This window comes from Dermacentor silvarum, chromosome 1 (assembly GCF_013339745.2).
Source record: "Dermacentor silvarum isolate Dsil-2018 chromosome 1, BIME_Dsil_1.4, whole genome shotgun sequence".
Classification (NCBI taxonomy): Eukaryota; Metazoa; Arthropoda; class Arachnida; order Ixodida; family Ixodidae; genus Dermacentor; species Dermacentor silvarum.
Genome location: NC_051154.1, coordinates 100,796,056 through 100,815,450, shown reverse-complemented (window position 1 = coordinate 100,815,450; position 19,395 = coordinate 100,796,056). Strand labels below are relative to the sequence as shown.

Genomic DNA, 19,395 nt, shown 5'->3' with positions numbered 1-19,395 from the left:
CTCCCACCGGCATCCGCACGCTGATCCCAACATGCCCGTATGCTCGTATCCTCGAAGACTTCCCTGAGGTGACAAGGCCCTGCAATTTAAATCAGCCTCCCAAGCACAGCGTCACCCACCACATTGTCACACGTGGTCCACCTGTCGCAGCCCGTCCGCGCCGCCTCTTCGGTGAGCGTCTGGACATTGCTAAACGAGAATTCGAGCTCATGCTCCAGCTAGGTATTATTCGCCCGTCGTCCAGCAGTTGGGCCTCCCCGCTTCATCTGGTGCCCAAGAAAGAACCGGGTGACTGGCGTCCGTGCGGTGACTACCGGGCGCTCAACGCTCACACGGTCCACGATAGCTACCCCCTTCCACACATCCAAGATTTTACAGGCCATTTGGAGGGATGCAAAATCTTTAGTAAGGTGGACCTTGGCAAGGCCTATCACAAAATCCCCGTTGAGCCGGCCGATATCCCGAAGACAGCCATTACTACACCCTTCGGCCTGTTTGAGTATGTGCGCATGCCCTTTGGGTTACGCAACGCAGCTCAAACGTTCCAACGATTCATTGCCGAGGTAACGCGCGGCCTCCCGGCTGTATTTGCCTACATCGACGACATCCTCGTCGCGAGTCCCAATCCACAAGATCATGAGCGTCACCTCCGGGAACTCTTTCAACGCCTTCAACAATTTGGCCTGGTTGTCAACCCCCAGAAATGCGTATTTGGATCTTTGAGCTCGAGTTTCTGGGCCACCACATCTCGGAGCTGGGAATTCGTCCGTTGCCCTCTCACGTCCAGGCCGTGAAAGACTTCCCAGCACCCACTACCCTACGCCAGCTGCGTGAGTTCCTCGGCCTAGTGAATTTCTCCCGACGTTTCATTCTGCACTGCGCTGAGCTTCTACACCCACTGACTAACCTTCTTCGCACGACCAAGGGCTCCTCATCTGCGATTTCCTGGTCTCTCGAAGCTGACGCTGCTTTTGGGGCTGCTAAACAAGCCGTTGCCGATGCGGTACTTCTCGTACACCCGAGAACTAACGTGCCAACCCGCATCATGGTGGATGCTTCCAGTGTGGCTATCGGCGCTGTTCTCCAGCAGAAAATCAACTCCGAGTGGCGCCCACTGGGTTTCTTCTCTCGGAAGCTCCAACCTGCCGAGACTCGCTACAGCGTTTTTGGCCGCGAGCTGCTCGCCATCTACTCCACCATCCAGCACTTTCGGCACTTCTTGGAGGGCCAGCCATTTTATATTCTAACCGATCATAAGCCTCTGGTGTATGTCTTCCGTACAAACTCTTCCAAGTACGTCGCACGTGAAGTTCGTCAACTGGCCTATATATCGGAGTTCACCACGGATATCCGGTACATCAAAGGCACCGACAACGAGGCAGCTGACGCACTTTCACGCATCACCTCCCTCGGCACTTCTACATCGACTGTGGATTGGGAGGGTCTAGCTCGTGCGCAGATGGAAGACCCCGAGCTGCAAGCGCTGCGTGACCATCCCCGTTCCCTCCGTCTACAACTCGTTCCTCACCCATTTGTGCCTGGCTCCCTCTGGTGCGACATGTCAGCGGCTACACCTCGCCCCTTCATTCCGACTGCCTTCCGTCGTGCGGTGTTCCAATCACTTCATGACATCTGCCATCCCAGCGTCCGAGCCACGCAGCGCCTCGTTACACAGCGGTATGTCTGGCCAAGCATCAACACCGATGTTCGCCAGTGGGCCCGCTCATGCCTCGCATGCCAGACCGCCAAAGTGACCCGCCACACGAAGACTCCCACACAGTCGTTCTTGCCCCCTGGCTGCCGTTTTGACCACGTCCATCTTGATTTGGTGGGACCACTTCCTCACTCTCACGACTGTCGCTACATTCTGACAATGATCGACCGCTTCACCCTGTTGGCCCGAAGCCGTGCCCATTCCGGACATCACTGCGGAAACGGTCGCCAAAGCCTTCGTTTCAGCATGGGTTTCCCGCTTCGGCTGCCCCAGCATCGTGACAACTGATCGCGGCCGGCAATTTGACTGCGCACTTTTCACTTCACTCAACCGCCTGCTTGGCACTAAGCACTGCCGTACCACTGCATATCATCCCTGTGCCAACGGCATGGTTGAGCGGCTCCATCGCCAGCTCAAGGCTGCACTCACTGCGCGCCTGGATCGAGAGCACTGGGTCGACCACCTTCCTATGGTGCTTCTCGGCCTACGTGCCGTCCTTCGTCGCGACCTTGGCTGTTCAGCGGCCGAACTCGTCTACGGTGCACCCCTGCGGCGTCCTGGAGACTTGTTCGTTTCTTCGGCCCCCTCGCCCCAGCCGCTACAGTACCTCCAACGCCTACAGGACTGCATTCAGCACCTGCGCCCCGTACCACCTCGGTCATCGAACCACAGCATCTTTGTGCACCCGGACCTTGAGTCCTCGTCCCACGTCTTCCTCCGACGCTGCTAAGCGCGAACGCTAAGGTCAGCGTTCTCGGCCGGCGCCTTGGGGCCGGCTGCGACTGACGAGAAAAATAAAGTTGGGCAGCACGTGCCAGCGGCGCAAGCACGGCACGCGCTAGTCCGTTCTGAAAGCCTGCTGAGCTGGTCCTCTTGTTCTGGCGCTCCGCTGCGACCCCTCGGTTCTCGACACCAGTAAAGCCGAAAACATAGGTGGAACTACAGTCGAACTATACATTCTCGCACCGACGCTTATGATAGTGAGTTGCTCTCAAAATATGCTGTCAAATCAAAAACATAATTTCTGGGTCACCATTCGTTACCACATACCCAGAGAGCCGCAATCAACCCTGGGCTGGTATTACGTAAAACTATTCTAATCTGTCTTTATTGCAATAGCAATTATATGGACACTCCATGCGCATTTCTGCCGTCATCGTGATGTTCCTTATAAAGTCCAGGGGCAATAACATCATCGCCACGCGCCGTATGCTGTATGTGCGAGTGAAAGAGTGCGAGGGTAAGTCGACGATGGCTTCTAAATCTCGCGCATGCAAGGGAGAAAAGCGGGGAGGAAGCAAGCGCGCCCCCTTCGGCACCGTGGGGGCACCGTGGGGGAGGAGAGGGAGGGGGGCGTTCTGCGACGGCTGCCGGGTATGGCGCCGCAGCACGAGCCCTATCTTGAAAACAATCTGCGGTGGGGACAGAGTGCGAGTGCTCAGAGTGCGCGCTGTGTTTTCTCCCCTTAATTCACGCTGAAGAAAGAGGCAGCACGAAGGCCAATTCGCTCGCTGCTGCTGCCGCGCTTCCTCACTCCAGCGTTTTGACAGCGAGTTTCTGTGGTCATTGAGTGAGATGTGTTCATGTTTGCTTGTGCGCGCGTAACACCATGCTTGTTAATTAAGTTAGTAAGAGAATGTTTGCAAGTTTATACATTTGATAAAACTACTATCCTTACTTCGCATAGCTGTCGACTAATTTGCTATTGCAATCGATGCTTCGCCTTTTGGCCGAAACTGCGACTTTTTATTCCAAATCCACCATTAGCCCTTCGAGAAATGTTAAAATGGGTCAGGCCTTGCCCATTTGGGCATAAAAACAGATTGGAATATTCTTACGGTATACTGGCCCTAAGGACAGAGACGCCCGTCCACTGAAAACGCTGCAGCGCACGCCTCTCTAAAATCTAGTGCGCTTGAAGCGCCCTCAGCTAGGGAGCGCCACGCTGCTCGGCCCACTCAACCGTAGTCTAGTATGCTCTAAATACAGCTGCCCTGGCCGTTCTGACAGCAGTGACAACAGCCGGTAGTGGCCGCGTGCACGCCGGCAACTTGCCGGATCCGCCGAAAAGTGCAGTGTCATAAGCGCGAAAATCAAGAGAAGCTGTGTGGAAGGCGCCGTCGGGCAGTCGGCGGAATGTGAACAGACGCATTGTTTTTCGGGGAAGGAATCACCTCGCTGTCCACCGCCACTGCCGGCAGATGCTGAAGCAGTTCTGGCGCAATGTGGCGCAATTTCCATCAATTTTCTGTGTTTGGCACAGTTTGGCACGGGAATCTGCGTTTGTATCAAAATGGAGCAATTGGCGCAGAAGTCCCACCCCTGATAGATTCATTCTCATTTTTCTACACCCTATTACACTCCATATTCCAGTGGAACCTTGTTCATACGATCTTCACGGGAATCGGAAAATAAAGCGTATCATCTGAAAATCGTATCATCCAACCAAATCAGATTTTTGGGAAAAAAAAAACTTCTCATCCCGAAAAACGTATTAAGCAGAATCGTATCAGCGAGGTTCCACTGTATAAGGTACATGGACCACTCGTAAGAAGAATCAAAAGGTTATGAATTTGAGGAAACAAGCTAGTGAACATACACCTAAATATGGGTGTTATTAATGCCTCTGCTTTTCGTAAATTTTGTGTAAGGATGCCAACCAGTCACACATTTGTGTTCCACTCAATCTGCAATACTGTGCTTAATGAAATGACGAGGATAGTTAACTAGTTTGGCTGCACATACTCAGCTATCTTAACAGAAACTTGAGACTAAAAGCTGTACTCTGATTAAAAAAACAAAACAGTACAAACCACACATCCCTGTCCTATAGCATTTTTAAGATTTCAGCCCCTTAGACATGTCTAAGAAAATACTACTTGAAATGTGCCAACTACAATGTTCATTGTAGACGACTACGTTAGAAGACCACAAAGTAACAGTACTGGTGCTGCTTGGCAACATAAAGAGGAACCTCCCACTCAAATTACAGCAGGTTACCCAGAAAGTAATAAGGATAGAAAGAAAGGGCAAGTAAAAGTACAAGAACAATGCAAACCTGTGAAGAGGGGGTCCTTGTAAGCCTGGCAGGCACTGACTAAGTCATCCTCATCGTCACTCACGTCAATTTGATCCAGTTTATAGCGAATGTACCGCACCTGCAACAACATGAGCACAATTAGGTGTAGCAGTTGTCTACATTGTACACTTGTGCCTGTAAATATAGGTTACAGATCAGACCTTTACTAGGTCTCCTTGAAAATTGTTATTTAACATTTTGCTGGTCTGTCTTTTATTCTGATGAGAGAAAAAAGTTTATCCCCCCCCCCCCCCCCCCATTGTTAAAAAGTAATTATGCGCACATTATTAACTTTTTTTAACACTCTTGTGATGCCAGACAGCTATTTATAGCACAAGGTGTGACAAATTTCTACAATACCATTTTTATTCTATTATAAGGTGGTCACAATTATAAGGCAAGGGTGCCACAATTGGGGGACTCAAGAAAACGAATTTAAGTAAGCACACTTAAGGCGATATAAGGCAACTTGCAGGTGCAAGTTGGAATCAGCTAGCGCAAGACAGGGGTAATTGGAGATCACAGGGAGAGGCCTTTGTCCTGCAGTGGACATAAATATAGGCTGATGATGACGATGATAAGGCGATATAAAGTAGCCGACGGATTATTCAGGCGCAGCGGAGATTGCTAGAAAAACACAGCCAATATGAATAATGGTGACAATGAAATAAAAGGGGAGAAAGCAGCTTCAACAAGCGGAGTTGGGGTGAAGATGGGGTCCCCCAGGAGATAACGAAACTAGAGTGGTGGGAACTTTCCACTGAGGTGTAGCTTCCCGGCAGCACGCACCTTGATACCGTGAAGCCACACTATAGGGCGAAATTCGTGCTGCTGTGAAGCTAAACCTCAACGCAAAATTAGCAAATAACCCGCACTCCCCATCTAGTGTAAAATTTTCGAATTCTCAGTATTGGTTATACGTGTAAAAATAGGGTATGCATCACCAACCAAAATTAGTTGCTACAATTTGCACTGCTGTTAAAAATCTGGATCACCGGAAATGTGGCGCCGCCGCCTCCATATTAATACAGTATAACTGAATCTATCAGCCTCGCTCGCATATAAGGCGAGGAGCAACATTGAGGCTAAAGATTCTGGGAAAAAATTTCGCACAATAGACCTTTTCATCAGGTGAGAAGAAAAGGCCACACAGCAAGCTTTTGCTCCTCTCTGGCTTCGTGAGTCAGCGTGGTGCTGCTTGAATGTGTTGCTGTGGCGTGCTGCGAAATGACTTGGAGATGATTTAGCTTGTTCTCCGTGAAATTTATGTGGTGTCAAAACATACAGATCTACAAACCAGCATCTACCACGGCTTTGGACGTTCGTGCAGCCCACAGATGGCCACTTCACAAGTGTAATTCACACTGTACGGTATGCTGTTATTACTAACCAAAACTATTTTATTCGTGCGTGGAAACCTCATCCAAACGACAAGGTAGTCGCGCAATGTGTCTACAGATAACAATTTGAACGCCTGTCACAATAAACAGAACAGAACCCACGCTGTTGGGAGCAATATGTTTCGTAACTACTCATTGCTGCTAAACCATAGCTTAGAATTAAAGTGAGAATGTTGCAGTAAGGTCACATCAGCGAAACTAATTTTCAGAAATAGAAAACTGATCTCCGAGACTGACTGCAGGCTCAAACAAGCGCACACACATTGCGCTGGATGCTTCGTCCATCTCAACGCAATAGAAACTCCGGTCATGCTGACCTAAATTGCTTCAGTATGTCTCGCAGAACCGTTTCCTAAGTAAAAAAAGAAGCCACATCATACTAAATAGACTGCGAGATGCGAAAACAACCACCAGAAACTGCCGCTGAGCGTATACCTGGCACGCAATACGGAGCGCTTGCCCAAATCAGCATGCCAACTGCTCATACATGGCGCCACTACGTACACAATAAAAAAAAAAAATCAAATTATGGGGTTTTACGTGCCAAAACCACGATCTGATTATGAGGCACGCCGTAGTGGGGGACTCCAGAAATTTGGGCCACCTGGGGTTCTTTAACGTGCACCTAAATCTAAGTACACGGGTGTTTTCGCATTTCGCCCCCATTGAAATGCGGCCGCCGTGGCTGGGATTCGATCCCGCGACCTCGTGCTCAGAAGCTGAACACCATAGCCTCTGAGCAACCACGGCGGGTTACTACGTACGCAATATGGCGGTGCGAATAAATATGATATATATTCCTGCTTGGCGATATTCATAAACTGCTATGAAATATGCCTCATACCCACGCAGTTTTCTGAAGCATAAATAGACTATAGAAAGGATGTTGCGCAAGGAACTACTAAAAGAACGGTGTGTTCTGCATGCTGTCAAACCCTCCGCCATACCCTTCTGACCATTGCCCTCATTTCAGGAACAAGAGAATAGCGATAACAAAGTAAGTCAAGACGATTTTGTGGTTCGGGTATATCTTATGATGAATCCCAATGGCAGATTTGCAGCACCTCTATTGCAATAACAGTTATACCACCATATCTGTTGCAATAACAGGTTGGGAGTGCAGGTCATATATTCCAGTAGCAGATCGAGAGTGATCTCAAGCCTAGGTCACATCCCACGGGCCATTCGAGATCACTCTGTCGAAATTGGCAAATGTGAGCAGAAGTCTTTGTGGCATAGTTCCTGTGGCAGCTGTTGACTGGGATCGCCCATGTAGCAAATGATACCAGGCAGTAGGCAAGTGCTTCACTATTTTTATGCAGCAATGGATGATTCATGTTTCACCATGTGCTGTTTTTTATTCTTGACAAAGGAACTATATATATATAAAAGCCTCAAGTTCAAACAATGAACAATCCAATTCAGAAAACAACAGACAAATGAAAGCTTGCAAACACATTTTTTGATGTACAACATTTGCCAATCAAAAGTTTGATTGGTTGTAAGGTAGTGGTCAAAAGGTAGTGGCCAAATTAGTAGCAATCAAATTTTTGGCCAATATTTGATACTGCGAACTCGTGCTTAGCAGCGCAATGCCAAATCCACTAAGCAACCACGGCGGGTGTTCAAAAATTCTTCAGATAATGTTTGATTGTAAGAAATTCCATTTCTTTCACATTTTGCGAGGATGACGTTTCTCAGCGTCTTAGACAAGCGACACATGAATGAGCGGCACTGCGTCCTTGTACTTTTCCCAATGTTAAATTGCCGGTCACACTCTGCATTGCTCTGCGGTATCAACAAAATACCCAGCGTCACTTCGGCTCAGCACTACATTAAAAATACTTCAAGATACTTTTTACGCTAGTGCTCCTTGATTTTAAAGCCATGACTGACTGTAGGCCTACGCAATGCCTGAGCGGCTGACGTTGAGTGTTGCTAGTTGCGGAATGCAGCATTCGCTCGCTAGTTTAATGAGACTAGGGCCATTAGGGCACCCAACAACCTCGTCAGCGTAAGGAGCGGCTCCGCAGTTAACGACAAAGCACATGTATAGGGTTTCCCTACTACTTTCTTAACAATGCTAAACAATGCTTTGTGCGATGAACTTCCAACTGGATTGGATTGGATTCTTTTTGACAATGTGGCCTGACAAAGCGCTGGACACGGATAGAAACGGGACACAACTGTAATTTCAAGGAAATTTTCCTGTCAACCGTACAGCCGGAAGAAATTGTCCAAATCTGGGAGTCTCCCGGATAATCCGGGAGACGTGGCAGGTATGTCAATATTGCCTTTAGGACAATAGTTTAATTAGAAAATTTGCAAAGCATGGTCAGAAACATCCAATGAAGTTGTTCCCACAACATTATCTTGTGCACAGTACAGTAGAATCTCGTTAAATCTAACTCCAAGAAGGACTGTAAATTTATTCGAGGAAAGCAGCTCAATCTAAGGAGAGCCCCGTTAAACATAGCGGCTGATCAATTGTGCGGTACAGCACAGAAAACCGTCACTGAGATCGCATCAGCGAGGGACGTGTGCCGAAGAAGCCTAGGTTCCGTATATGTACAAGTGATAAAATCGTACCCAGGGCGCTGTTTGCTGTGGGTACAAGGAAAAACATGCGAGGGTGAGTGAGAATGGATGATAGCTTAACAAGCAATGTACTTGTGCGTGCGCAATTTTCGAGCGTGCTAGGAGAGGGCTGTAGGTGAGCGACCAGTAACGTGATCAAGTGCACGCTGGGGGCTCCTTTCAGCTCCTTTTAAGCTGGATGGGAAAGGAGGGTGTGCACTGCTCTGCTTGCTCCGGTTCAGTCTCAGCTCACCATGCGTCTTTTCTTGTCTCTTTTATGGTATGTGACATTAAAGTAGCTAGTGACGCATTGAACCTTCGCAAACCTTTGCCTTTGGCTCGGGTTTGTCTAAAAAGTGGTGCACTGGAGTGAGATATTTGGTTCGAAGCAACTGTTGCATAGTTTTCGGAGTTTGAATTTGCAGGAGTATTTCTGCATTCAAATATATAGGAATTTGCCGGGACCAACAGAGCAGTTTGAATTATCCAGATTTCCCTGTAGTATCTTCTTTCCATAAACTGAAGAAAGCGTGCGAAATATGGGGGGGGGGGCACAGTGTCACTGCAGGCTGTGGGGAGCACACGCTGCCACCTTCTCCCGCGGGCGCTCGCCCGTCGCGTGCGAACGGAGCGCACGCGGCGGTAGCCGGGCGGACATCTCGTGCGCGCACAACGCGCGCCGCGGGAGCCGGGCGGACACGGGAGAAATGCACTTTGCCCTCTCCCGGTTCTCGCTCGCCTCTCGCGACGCGCGCGCCCGCGCGGGAAGAGGGAAAGTATCCGGCGGGCGAGGAGGACACTCCCCTCGCGGAAAGGTAAAAAGATATAAAAGAGCGCGACCGAGAGACCCCCGGGTCTCTCTGACCTCGCTTGACCTAACTGCCCGGACGGATTTTACCTGCTGAAAGCCGTGAGTGACCTCGTTTGCGTGACTACCACACGCGACGAGGCAAGCCTATTTTATTAGTTGTTATACAGAGCGGACTTCCGTCAGCAAGAGTGTTTTATTGCCAACAGCAATAAACGTTGTTGAGTTGACTCGCTCGTTGCCTTTTTCGCACGAACCCTACGTAGCTGCGATTAGACGCGCTACGGTTGGGGAAGACCCCCACAAGGCTTATGTGTTTAGTCTGCAGTAGACGCAAAGTTCAACAGTGTTTCAGATGGATAAAGCCTGCGCTCCTGCTGTAAAACAAGTCATTGAGTATATTTCAATCTGTTTTCAGCGTTGGCCTATCGCTTCTAATTTTGGACTGCTTTCAGTGTTGCCCTATAGCTTCTAATTTGGGACTACGGCGGATTTCCATCTTCACAACGACGATACTGATGTGGCCACATGGACTGATCGCATTTTTTTTACTTGGGACCTGCAGCCTTTGTTCTTTGGAAACAGCGGTTGAGAGAGCCACAAATCAGATGTGCAAGTGCAGCGACGTCACTCGTATATTAAGCAGGCTTTCTTCTAAGCTTGAAAAAACAAACTACATAAAAGATAATGGTCATGAAAACAAATTAATTGGTTGTTTCCGAGCATGCTCTACAACTTTTCCAATCAAACTTTTGCCCTAAAGCAGAATATTGAAAATGTGCCATATTTGAACAATTAGCTCACTAACCAGACTCCAAAAAATACCTCAGGATGACTGCGATGCGAAAAACGTGCCATTGGTCTCAATCAGCGAAGATTTACCACTTTTTCGTACTGTTTAGTTCAACCTACATGAAACACTTGGTACACTGTGTATTGTTAAGCAGGAAAGAAAGAATATGAGATGTTTGAGGAAAAAAGGCCATGTGGCATTAATATCTAAAACTTTACATACCTTTCTCTTGTTTCTAGTCAGGAACTTCCATGTCAGCTGGGCTTGTACTTTCTCAAAGGTGATGCTCAAAGAGTCAGCTTTCTGCACCAGTCTTGTTTTTTTTGGTCTGATGGCAGCATAAAGCCCCTCATGAGCAAAGTACTCATGCTCTGCTGTTTTCATTCTGCATTTTAAACAAGAAATTTCAAAAAGTCGCATTGCACATACAGACATATAGTACACATGTAGCTTGTAAAGTAGACTGATTGAGGTATCAATTTACTATTCTTATAAGTGGTACTGTCTAAAGATGCAAATGGCCACTACCAATAAAGAAAGAATTTCTACAAAGAAAAAATCCACAATACCTTAAACATGTGCAAAATAAAAAGTGACATATCACACTTACTTTTAAAACCCCATCCAAACAATGTTATTGCATTTCTGAAATTGCTTAAATTCTCAGGTTCATACACCACTCCCTCAAACTGCAAATATATCAGATAAATCAGAAAATATGTATAGTGACTGCAAATTCAGTCAGGTTTTATAAATGTCCAAGGGCAGTTTACATGGATGGTAAGATGAGTAATGTTTATCTGAAAATATCCCATGAAAAAGGTTTGACAGCTGTTATAATAATTACCAATGGCCAATAGCAGAGAAGGTGCTTCTTATAATGTAGTGCTGCAAACATTTATGGGGGGAAAAAGTTTTCAAGCACATCAACATTTATTATAACTATTTATCAAGCGCACAGCATAAAATATGAAAGTTCAAATATTGTTCTTGGAAAAAGGACAGAGCAAGTGCATTTATTTGAGACTGTTTAAAGCTGCACTTGGACCATGAAGGAAGCAGTGACCGTGCTTTAATGGGACACTAAAGGCAAATATTAAGCCAAGCTAAAGTGATAGATTAATGCTCTAGAACATCTAAGGCATCAATATTATTAAGAACAGAGCTTTATTAACCGAGAAATTGACGAAAATACATGACACAATAAAAGACAATCAAGTACTCCAAGCCTGATGACGTAGCGACTCCTCATTATAATCCTGTCACTAGTACTCAACCACACATAACAAAAAGATCATTGCATTGCATTATTAAACAGAAGAAAATGCAGCTTGTCTAATATTCAATTCGTGGAAAAAATTACTTTTTGACATTACCCATGACAACGATGCGGGTGGTCGAAAGTTTCCATTTTCGCTTGACTGTACTCTGCCCGCGCATTTACATTTCAGTAGTTTTGCTATCGCATAGTGCTGCGCTGGTTTTGCTGGATTACAAAACTGGCACAAAAAGCAAGTAGCAGAGAACGAAGCCCATTGCAACGAGCATTGAAGATCGTGTTTATGATCCAGCACGTGCTTTCCCTTCCTCTTTCGCACTGCCAGCTCTGTCTCGGCTCGGTTTCGGGTCACACTTAAACATGTTGCACAAGAAACCGTAGTGCTGGCTGACAGCAGTAAAGGGCAGTGATGGCCTATGGATCGTTACCACTCCCCACTGGGGGCGGGCAATTTGAATTGCGCAGGAGGTATGCGGCCCTTAAAGACGCGATTTTCTTGGCCCGGAACAAGTGCAGTAAGGATTCTGGAATGGTATTCCAACAGTCCACGTTGAATTACTATTTTCCTTAAGCGTCCCTTTAGAATGAGCATTCTGCCCCCCCCCCCCCCCCCCCCCCCCTTTTTTTGCTTGCACACGTCAGCAGTTCCATGAGCTGTGTAGGTGCAGGGCAGAAAAAGGCACATTCTAAGATACAGAGTGACACAGCAGTGCTTTGATGTGTCCTGCTATTGAACTGACAAGAAGTCCTGTCAATAAGCGTGGTGACCAACCTGATGCGAAATATTGCTGTAGTAACATTCAGCTCGTACTCCTTTACATTTGCAATCAAGATGTCCACATAGACAAAGCTATGATCTTGCCACCATGAGATGGATGCTTGAAGGCTAGAAGATGAGAAATTATATATATATATATATATATATATATATATATATATATTCATTCAGTGTGAAAAACACAAACATAAGCTTGAAAAAGAACTGTGTGTTTGTAATTTGAACACAATATAACCTTGCTAACTTCAAGCCAGTCAAGAACTAAAAAGAGTCCGTTAAAAGGTATAGTTTGTAATTTTATACTAACACGGTAATTTTTATAGGCATACAGTTTCCTACAAAAATGCCTAGAGAAGACTTTGACGCTGCAATCGTTCAGCTACTATGGTTAATACATGGATCTGTCTATTATTCGTGCTTGTGGCTTGAAGTGTTCTTGCAACATTACTTTTCTGCTTCATTTTTCTAAATTTCTAAATACTCAAAGCTTTGTATACACAGCAAGGCAATTAGTCTCCGTGTATATGCATAATTGTGAACTGTTGCATTTAAAATGAAACATGTTGTAGGAAAGAGCAAACAAATATGCGAGATTGTAGGCTCCCCGCAGAAATGCAGCATAATAGTTTCACTTGCAAGTTGATGACAACACTGTCACCAGATGGAAAAACCAAAATAGTTAAAATGAAACAAGTTCAGAAGTGTATCAGAAGCTGCATGCATATTTAGCAGAAAACTGTACCTGTGCTCTGCCTTGAACTTGGACTCCAGCAGTGGAGGGAGATCCTGTGTGGAGCTTCGCGAATGGGCTTTGGCTCGCTTAACCTTTGCTGCAGCCTTTCTGTCAACTTTCTTGCACAATTCTTGTGCCTCTGCTCCTCTTTCTTGGGGCTGGAGAGAAGTGTCTCCTTGGCCAAGCGTACCACTGTCACAACTCAACTCCTGCAAGAGCTCAGCAGCTGCAGGTGCAAGGACCTGGTCACGAACTTCACTAAACACATCAAACACATATTTCTCCAGTTTCCTCTGGCACTCAAGCGTCACCTCTTCTCCATCTTCATCAGTTTCACTATCACTTGAACCTGTACACTGCTGTAGAACAAGAAAAAGCACAAACATAATTATCATTGCTTATGGACAGCTCGCCACCTCAGCAAATCAGTGCACAACCACATTTATGCGGACCGATCAGTGCTTAAATGAAACGTGCACACACTGTATATCTTGCAACAGAGAGTGTTCTGTCAGCACAGCCATTTCTGCAATATTCCACCGCAATGAACTAAGTTCCTCAAGGAGTGTATAACAGAACAGCCAAATGGCAGTGATACAACAGAACCTCGTAGATACAATCCTGTTTTGTATTATTTCCCAGTGCCAATGTTCGCACCGATGCAGAGGAAGGGGGGGAGGGGGGGGGGGGTGCAAGAAACATTATACAGTTGCACATTACTAATTAATAAGTTGCCAAAAATCCAATCTCTCGGCACCAACGATTGCTACCTCGCCAAAAAGCGATCATATGATACGTTTTCCGGTTGCTAGATCCCATGTGAACATAAAAAGGAGCGAGGCATGCATGATCAAGAGCATAAGGTGTCCACCATGCAGCTTGTCTGCTGTACTCGCTAGCCTGTGGTGAAAAATGCCAGCGTGTTCTTAGTTTTCTATTCCGGTACCAGCCCATAATTTTGAGGGTCATTGCACGTCACATTCGCAGCTGTCACTGCCAGCCCTACTGCAATAAGCATCTTCACCTATCTGTTTCACAGCGCAAGTGGCGTACTGTTGTTGGAAGCGTACTGCACACGTTTAAAAGGAGAGAACGCAAATGTGCCGCCGTTCACTGCTGCACACGGCGCAAAGTGAATTTTTTATTGACAAAGCTTTCTCTCTCCCGTCCTCACCCTTACTCCCATAACAATATGGCTGCTGTCAGTCAGGACCTATGTACACCAAACAAGTGATAGGACTGACTGAACACTACAGTTCACCGTATGAATCATTGAGACAAATATACAAGGGTTGTCTAAACAATTCTCAGCCTTAATTGGAAGAAAGCAGGTGATGTGAACAGCCATGTGTTACTTTTCAACTTAATCCCTTCAGTTTATTACACACTCTTTGCCCTGCAATGTTTAAGTGTGTGTGTACAGGAGGGGGGGAATCTAAGTGTGCGCCGTGCGTCACTCAAGCCAGCAAGGTACAAGCCCGCCTCCGCGGCAGCTTCGACAGAGGGAAAGAGCGCATACACCACAGACAGCCGACACGATCAACGGAGTCTATAAAAAAAAAAAAAAAAAAAAGATACACGAAGGCGATGGTAACGAGAGAGAGAGAGCGCGTCGAAACACCCTCTCACCCAGCGAGCAGAGAGAGAGAGGGAGGATGGACACGCCCTGCGCCTACGGAAGAGTCACCACCCTCCTCAAAGATGCTCCGACGGCCGTGGTCGAAAACGCGAGAAACGTCTAGAAGATTCCCAGGCCTTCTTCATGCTACGGGATCACAACTCCGACCTCCAGAAGAACTGGTGAAGGCAATAAAAGCGCCGTGCGGGAATCGGAAGGGGGATCAGACCGCACCGGTAAAGAGATGTGACCTGAAGACTGACCGTCTGCGGAAGAAGGGGATTCCCTGGCAAGCTAACTGATGAGTTCAACGAGCGTCTGCATATCCAGAAGAAGGGATTTACCTCGAGCTACGCCGAGATCGTCCGGCTCAAGACCAGCACGGGTGAATACGATTAGACACTGTGTTTCTATTCATTCTGTACTTTACGTGCTTAGTGCTTGTTAATTATTTTCCAGTGTTTTGTTAAAACCCATCTGAATTGTATTGTGATGTGTCTAGCCAAAGTATACACGTGTTTATGTAACTGCCTTATTTCAAGAATATATTTTTTTGTGTTTTGACAACTCTGGGCTCTGGCTCGGTCTTTGGACAGCAACCGGCGCTCGCTGGTGCACTAGAGGGCCCATTACTAATTGCCCTTGCTTTCGTGGGATTATTTTCGGAAGCTGATAAGTCGGCTCTAGAATTTGGTCCTGGCGTCTGCGCCTCGTTCACGGGGTGTGTGACAAGCTTGAACTAAGTCATCACTGGAATAGAAGTATAACTAAAAATGAAAAACAGAAAAGTCTGATGGGAAAACATTGGGCACAACGTTAATAGAACCAACTCAGTTTCACAGCTCCGCTGAAAACAAGGGCCCTGTGGCAGCCGCGAGAACTAACGGCGCTGCGATCGAGTTGCCCTACCAGCAGCGCTTCCGGTTGCACGCCTTTTTCGTAGCGGCTGCGTCCCGTGTGGGTGTTTAGTTGCTGTGCTTTTGTTGCGCCCTGCAAAAGTTATTTCGGAGGTTTGAGTGTTAGGAGCTCGCGCTGGTCTGCGGAGGTGTGAAGCCTGGCTTGTGTCGAGTATGCGATATGCCGACGTGTTTTGTACCAGGTTGAACAAGCGGCTACAAGTCCTCAGCTAAGCGCTACTTTTAATGCATAAAAATTCTTTGGCGAGTACCACAGGTATGTCATGCAAAAAGTGTAATGCCTTGTATCTGCACAAAAATGCATAATTTGTGAACCTAACATGTTTAATCATTAGAATAATATAAATGTAGATGACGCTTTATAATGCTTTATAATAATATTTCTTTATAAGAGATAAGGAACAATTAAAAAATGTATCGGAGGAAATATACATAGGGATACATAGGGCTCCATAGAAAATGTATGGGGAAGCTTTTAGTAGGGGTAGGCCAACTTAAATTTTGGCGTGGGCCAATGTGAAATTTGTAAGTGGGCTATTGAAATTTACGGGTGGGCCAACTTGCAATTGGGGTTGGTAAGCCAACTGAAATTTTGGGGGAGGGAAACCTAAATTTGAGGGTGGGCCATCTTGAAATTTGGATGTGGGCCAACTGAAAATTTGGGATGGCCCAACTGAAGTTTGGGGGTGGGTAAACTTGAAATTTTTGGGTGGGCCAACTTTAAAATTTTGTTGGCCAACTTCAATTTAGACGGGGGCCAACTTAAATTTGAGGTTGGGCCAGCGCGCAATACGACTAACTTTCTGCAAGGAAATGCACAGCTTGCACAGAGTGTCCCCAACTATCATTCACCAACATTTAAAAATATGCAAATGCCATGTAGTTGCCAGAACCAAGGTAATGTTCGCCGTCGCTTGGAGATACTCAGATTATTTATTGCATGCTGCCAAATTACATAATTAATCTTAATTAATCAACGTCTCAAATAAAATTGGATTAAAAGTGTAAATCAGAAAATTGTAGAGCAACATGAAAAACTCCCGATACAGCTTTCTGTTGCTCAATACGTGCTACATAAAAGCGTGCTACACAAACACGTGCTACATAAAAGGGCAACAATTTCGCGTTACATGCAGGCTCCTTTCACGCTTGGAAAAACACTTATGTAGCACATATTGAGCAACAGAAAGTTGTATAGAGATTTTTTCATGTTACTCTTACAATCTTCTCATTGACACTTTTCATCTAATTATTATATTTGAGAAGTTGATCATTTAGGACCAATTAAGTTGATTATTTATTGAGACTAATTAGGTATTTAGGTGGAATGCAAAAAAATGATCTCCAAGAGACGGCAAAGAACATTACCTTCACTCCGTCCAGCTACGTGGCACTTGCATATTTTTAAATATTGGTGCATGATAGTTGGGACTCTTTGTATAGGATGTAAGGGAATTCTCCATTTGCAGATGGCCGAAAAAACAATAATTTTTAAAGGTTTTTCCTGCTATTTGGTAGTTTACTTTTTTTTTGTTGCTTTTTTCCTCATTAGGTATCCTTCCTTTATCCCCCTCCCGCATAATCTATTATGAACTGCGTTATCTGGCGGGCACATCTAGTCACAATTGATGTCGGAGTAGCTTTGCAGTATAGCATAGCCATTGAAATCGAAGCATACATGTCGCCCTTAGGATTCATACTGCGCTTGTGAAGCGGTCCCTCATAGTAAAAACTATGAACTCTACGAAGGCAGCATAGCTTTTCAGTGGAGTAATAAATCGTCGCAGACGAGCGAATGTGTGTGCAACACCAAGCTGCTGTGCCACTGCAGCAGCAGCTGATGTGGCCAACCGGTAGCCGGACTCGACTGCAGCGCAGTTAGTTCGCACGACCACCGCGTGGGCCACATGCTTGTGCTGGCCAATATGCAGTGCTGCGAAACTGCGTTGGTTCTAGTAATGTTGATCGGGCAAGTACGGTGGGTGCAACAGTCCAGTAAAGCTACAGGAATGAATGGCAGCCATCACTACAGCAATGCAGTGTAAAGGCTGGCCTGTTGCAATGTGAGTCGTCTTTGATGTTTGTATGCCCCAGAATAAATAAGGCACTTCACTTCTTTACTAAGAAGTGACTTACTTTAATAAGAAGCGGTGTCCTTTCTCAATATCTTCACCCTATTCAGATGGATACCAGCAGGAGCTAGAGGTCTTAGTGGAATGACCTCTTTGCAAAGCATACCATATCATCTAGCCTCGATGGTGTCCCACAGCCGATGAATCAGGGCAGTATAGTGTTCTCTGGTGATGGTTGGCCCCTTCTGAATAAAATTCACAAGCAATGGGCCCTAAAAATCTCAGAAGCTTTTCCAGCTAATGGAGCAGACTGGGCTTTTTCTTGACACTGCAAGTGGTGCACCCCATTTCATCAACAATCATATACTGTGCTATTAGTTTTCAAACCCCGCGCTGAACAGTTAGCTCCAGGTGGCCTCTGGGCCTTGTGCCCCACATGCACTTTTGCGCATGAGTGAGCAACCTTGGAATCCACCTTGCAGAAACCTTGTGCTTATGAAGTAGTTTGGTAAAAATGCACTGTACTGAGATTTTCGATATTCCTGTCAGCTCCACGATTATCCGGATGTTGAGCTGGCCGTTTGCTATCACGCGATTTCGTACATGGATCATGTTTTGTTGCGTCCCGACTTTGGCTGGCCTGCTGCTATGTGCGTTGTCTTTGATGGTTCTCTGCCCTAGTTTAAATAGGGCAATTCATTTCTTTACTGGGCTATAGGAGGTGGTTTCTTTTCCCAATGTCTCCACCATATCCTGATAGATAACAGCCGGAGCTCGTGGTTTTAAGGACTAAAATTCCATCATTGCATGTGCTTTCAAGTTCATTTGTGTTCGGTTGCATGGATGAACATTTATGTATTGGCGTGTGCCACAGTATGTGCACTACACATGCAGGAGATTTTGTTGCGGGGCTTTTCTGCTTTTCGAAGGCACGTCTATTGTAGAAGTAGTTGTGGACTGTGTACACAAATGTTTTGTGTTGGGCCAAGGACTTGTAGGACAACCCTTGTACGTATCTGCAAGTAATTTTCCTCTCGGTGGGTCTCCAGACTGCGTTCGGTGTCGCAGGACTGTCTCAGCAACAGAGGATGTCCTGGACATCCCCATGGGCACAATGACCCTTCGATAAGGAGTGACATCAAACCCTACAACCAGAACAATGCACACATACCTCTTGAAATACCTTCGAATGTGGAAGGTTGACATCAAAGCTGAGCTTTGGCAGGTCTGTTGGAATAGCAAGTTTCTCCTCTACAAGAAGATTAGCGGCACTGATTCTTCCTTCATGGCAGGTGCTAAACAACAGCACCTCATAATTACTTGTCCCAGGACGCTCTCCTGCATTCTTTTTTACAACCTTAAAAGAAAATGCAAGAAATCCATCAGAATACACACTGTACTAAGAAAAGGTAAATGAACACAATCCTTTGCTCAATTTAGTAAAAATGCAAGTGCATGAAATAAACCCTTTATTTACTGACTTGAGAGAACATGCGGCAAATGTGGAATTCAAGCCAATGCTCATATAGAAGGTATCCTGAGACTAACATCAAATTAAATATTTTGTCTCTCAAAATAACCTCCAATTTTCTATGAAAATGTTCGTTTAAGGTCAACTCTAATTATT

General features: G+C 46.0%; 1 protein-coding gene across 1 annotated transcript in view; it reads right to left on the bottom strand.

Moving 5' to 3' along the window:
• Positions 1 to 19,395, bottom strand: part of LOC119452129 (putative ATP-dependent RNA helicase TDRD12) — a 215,813-nt gene that overhangs the window by 13,473 nt on the left and 182,945 nt on the right. The window contains exons 29-33 of the mRNA XM_049665961.1: positions 18,940 to 19,125; positions 13,171 to 13,520; positions 12,423 to 12,536; positions 10,594 to 10,756; positions 4,773 to 4,872 (exon numbers count right to left, since the gene is read on the bottom strand). Of these exons, the coding sequence (XP_049521918.1) occupies positions 4,773 to 4,872; positions 10,594 to 10,756; positions 12,423 to 12,536; positions 13,171 to 13,520; positions 18,940 to 19,125 (913 nt within the window). The remainder of the gene's footprint in view (positions 1 to 4,772; positions 4,873 to 10,593; positions 10,757 to 12,422; positions 12,537 to 13,170; positions 13,521 to 18,939; positions 19,126 to 19,395) is intronic.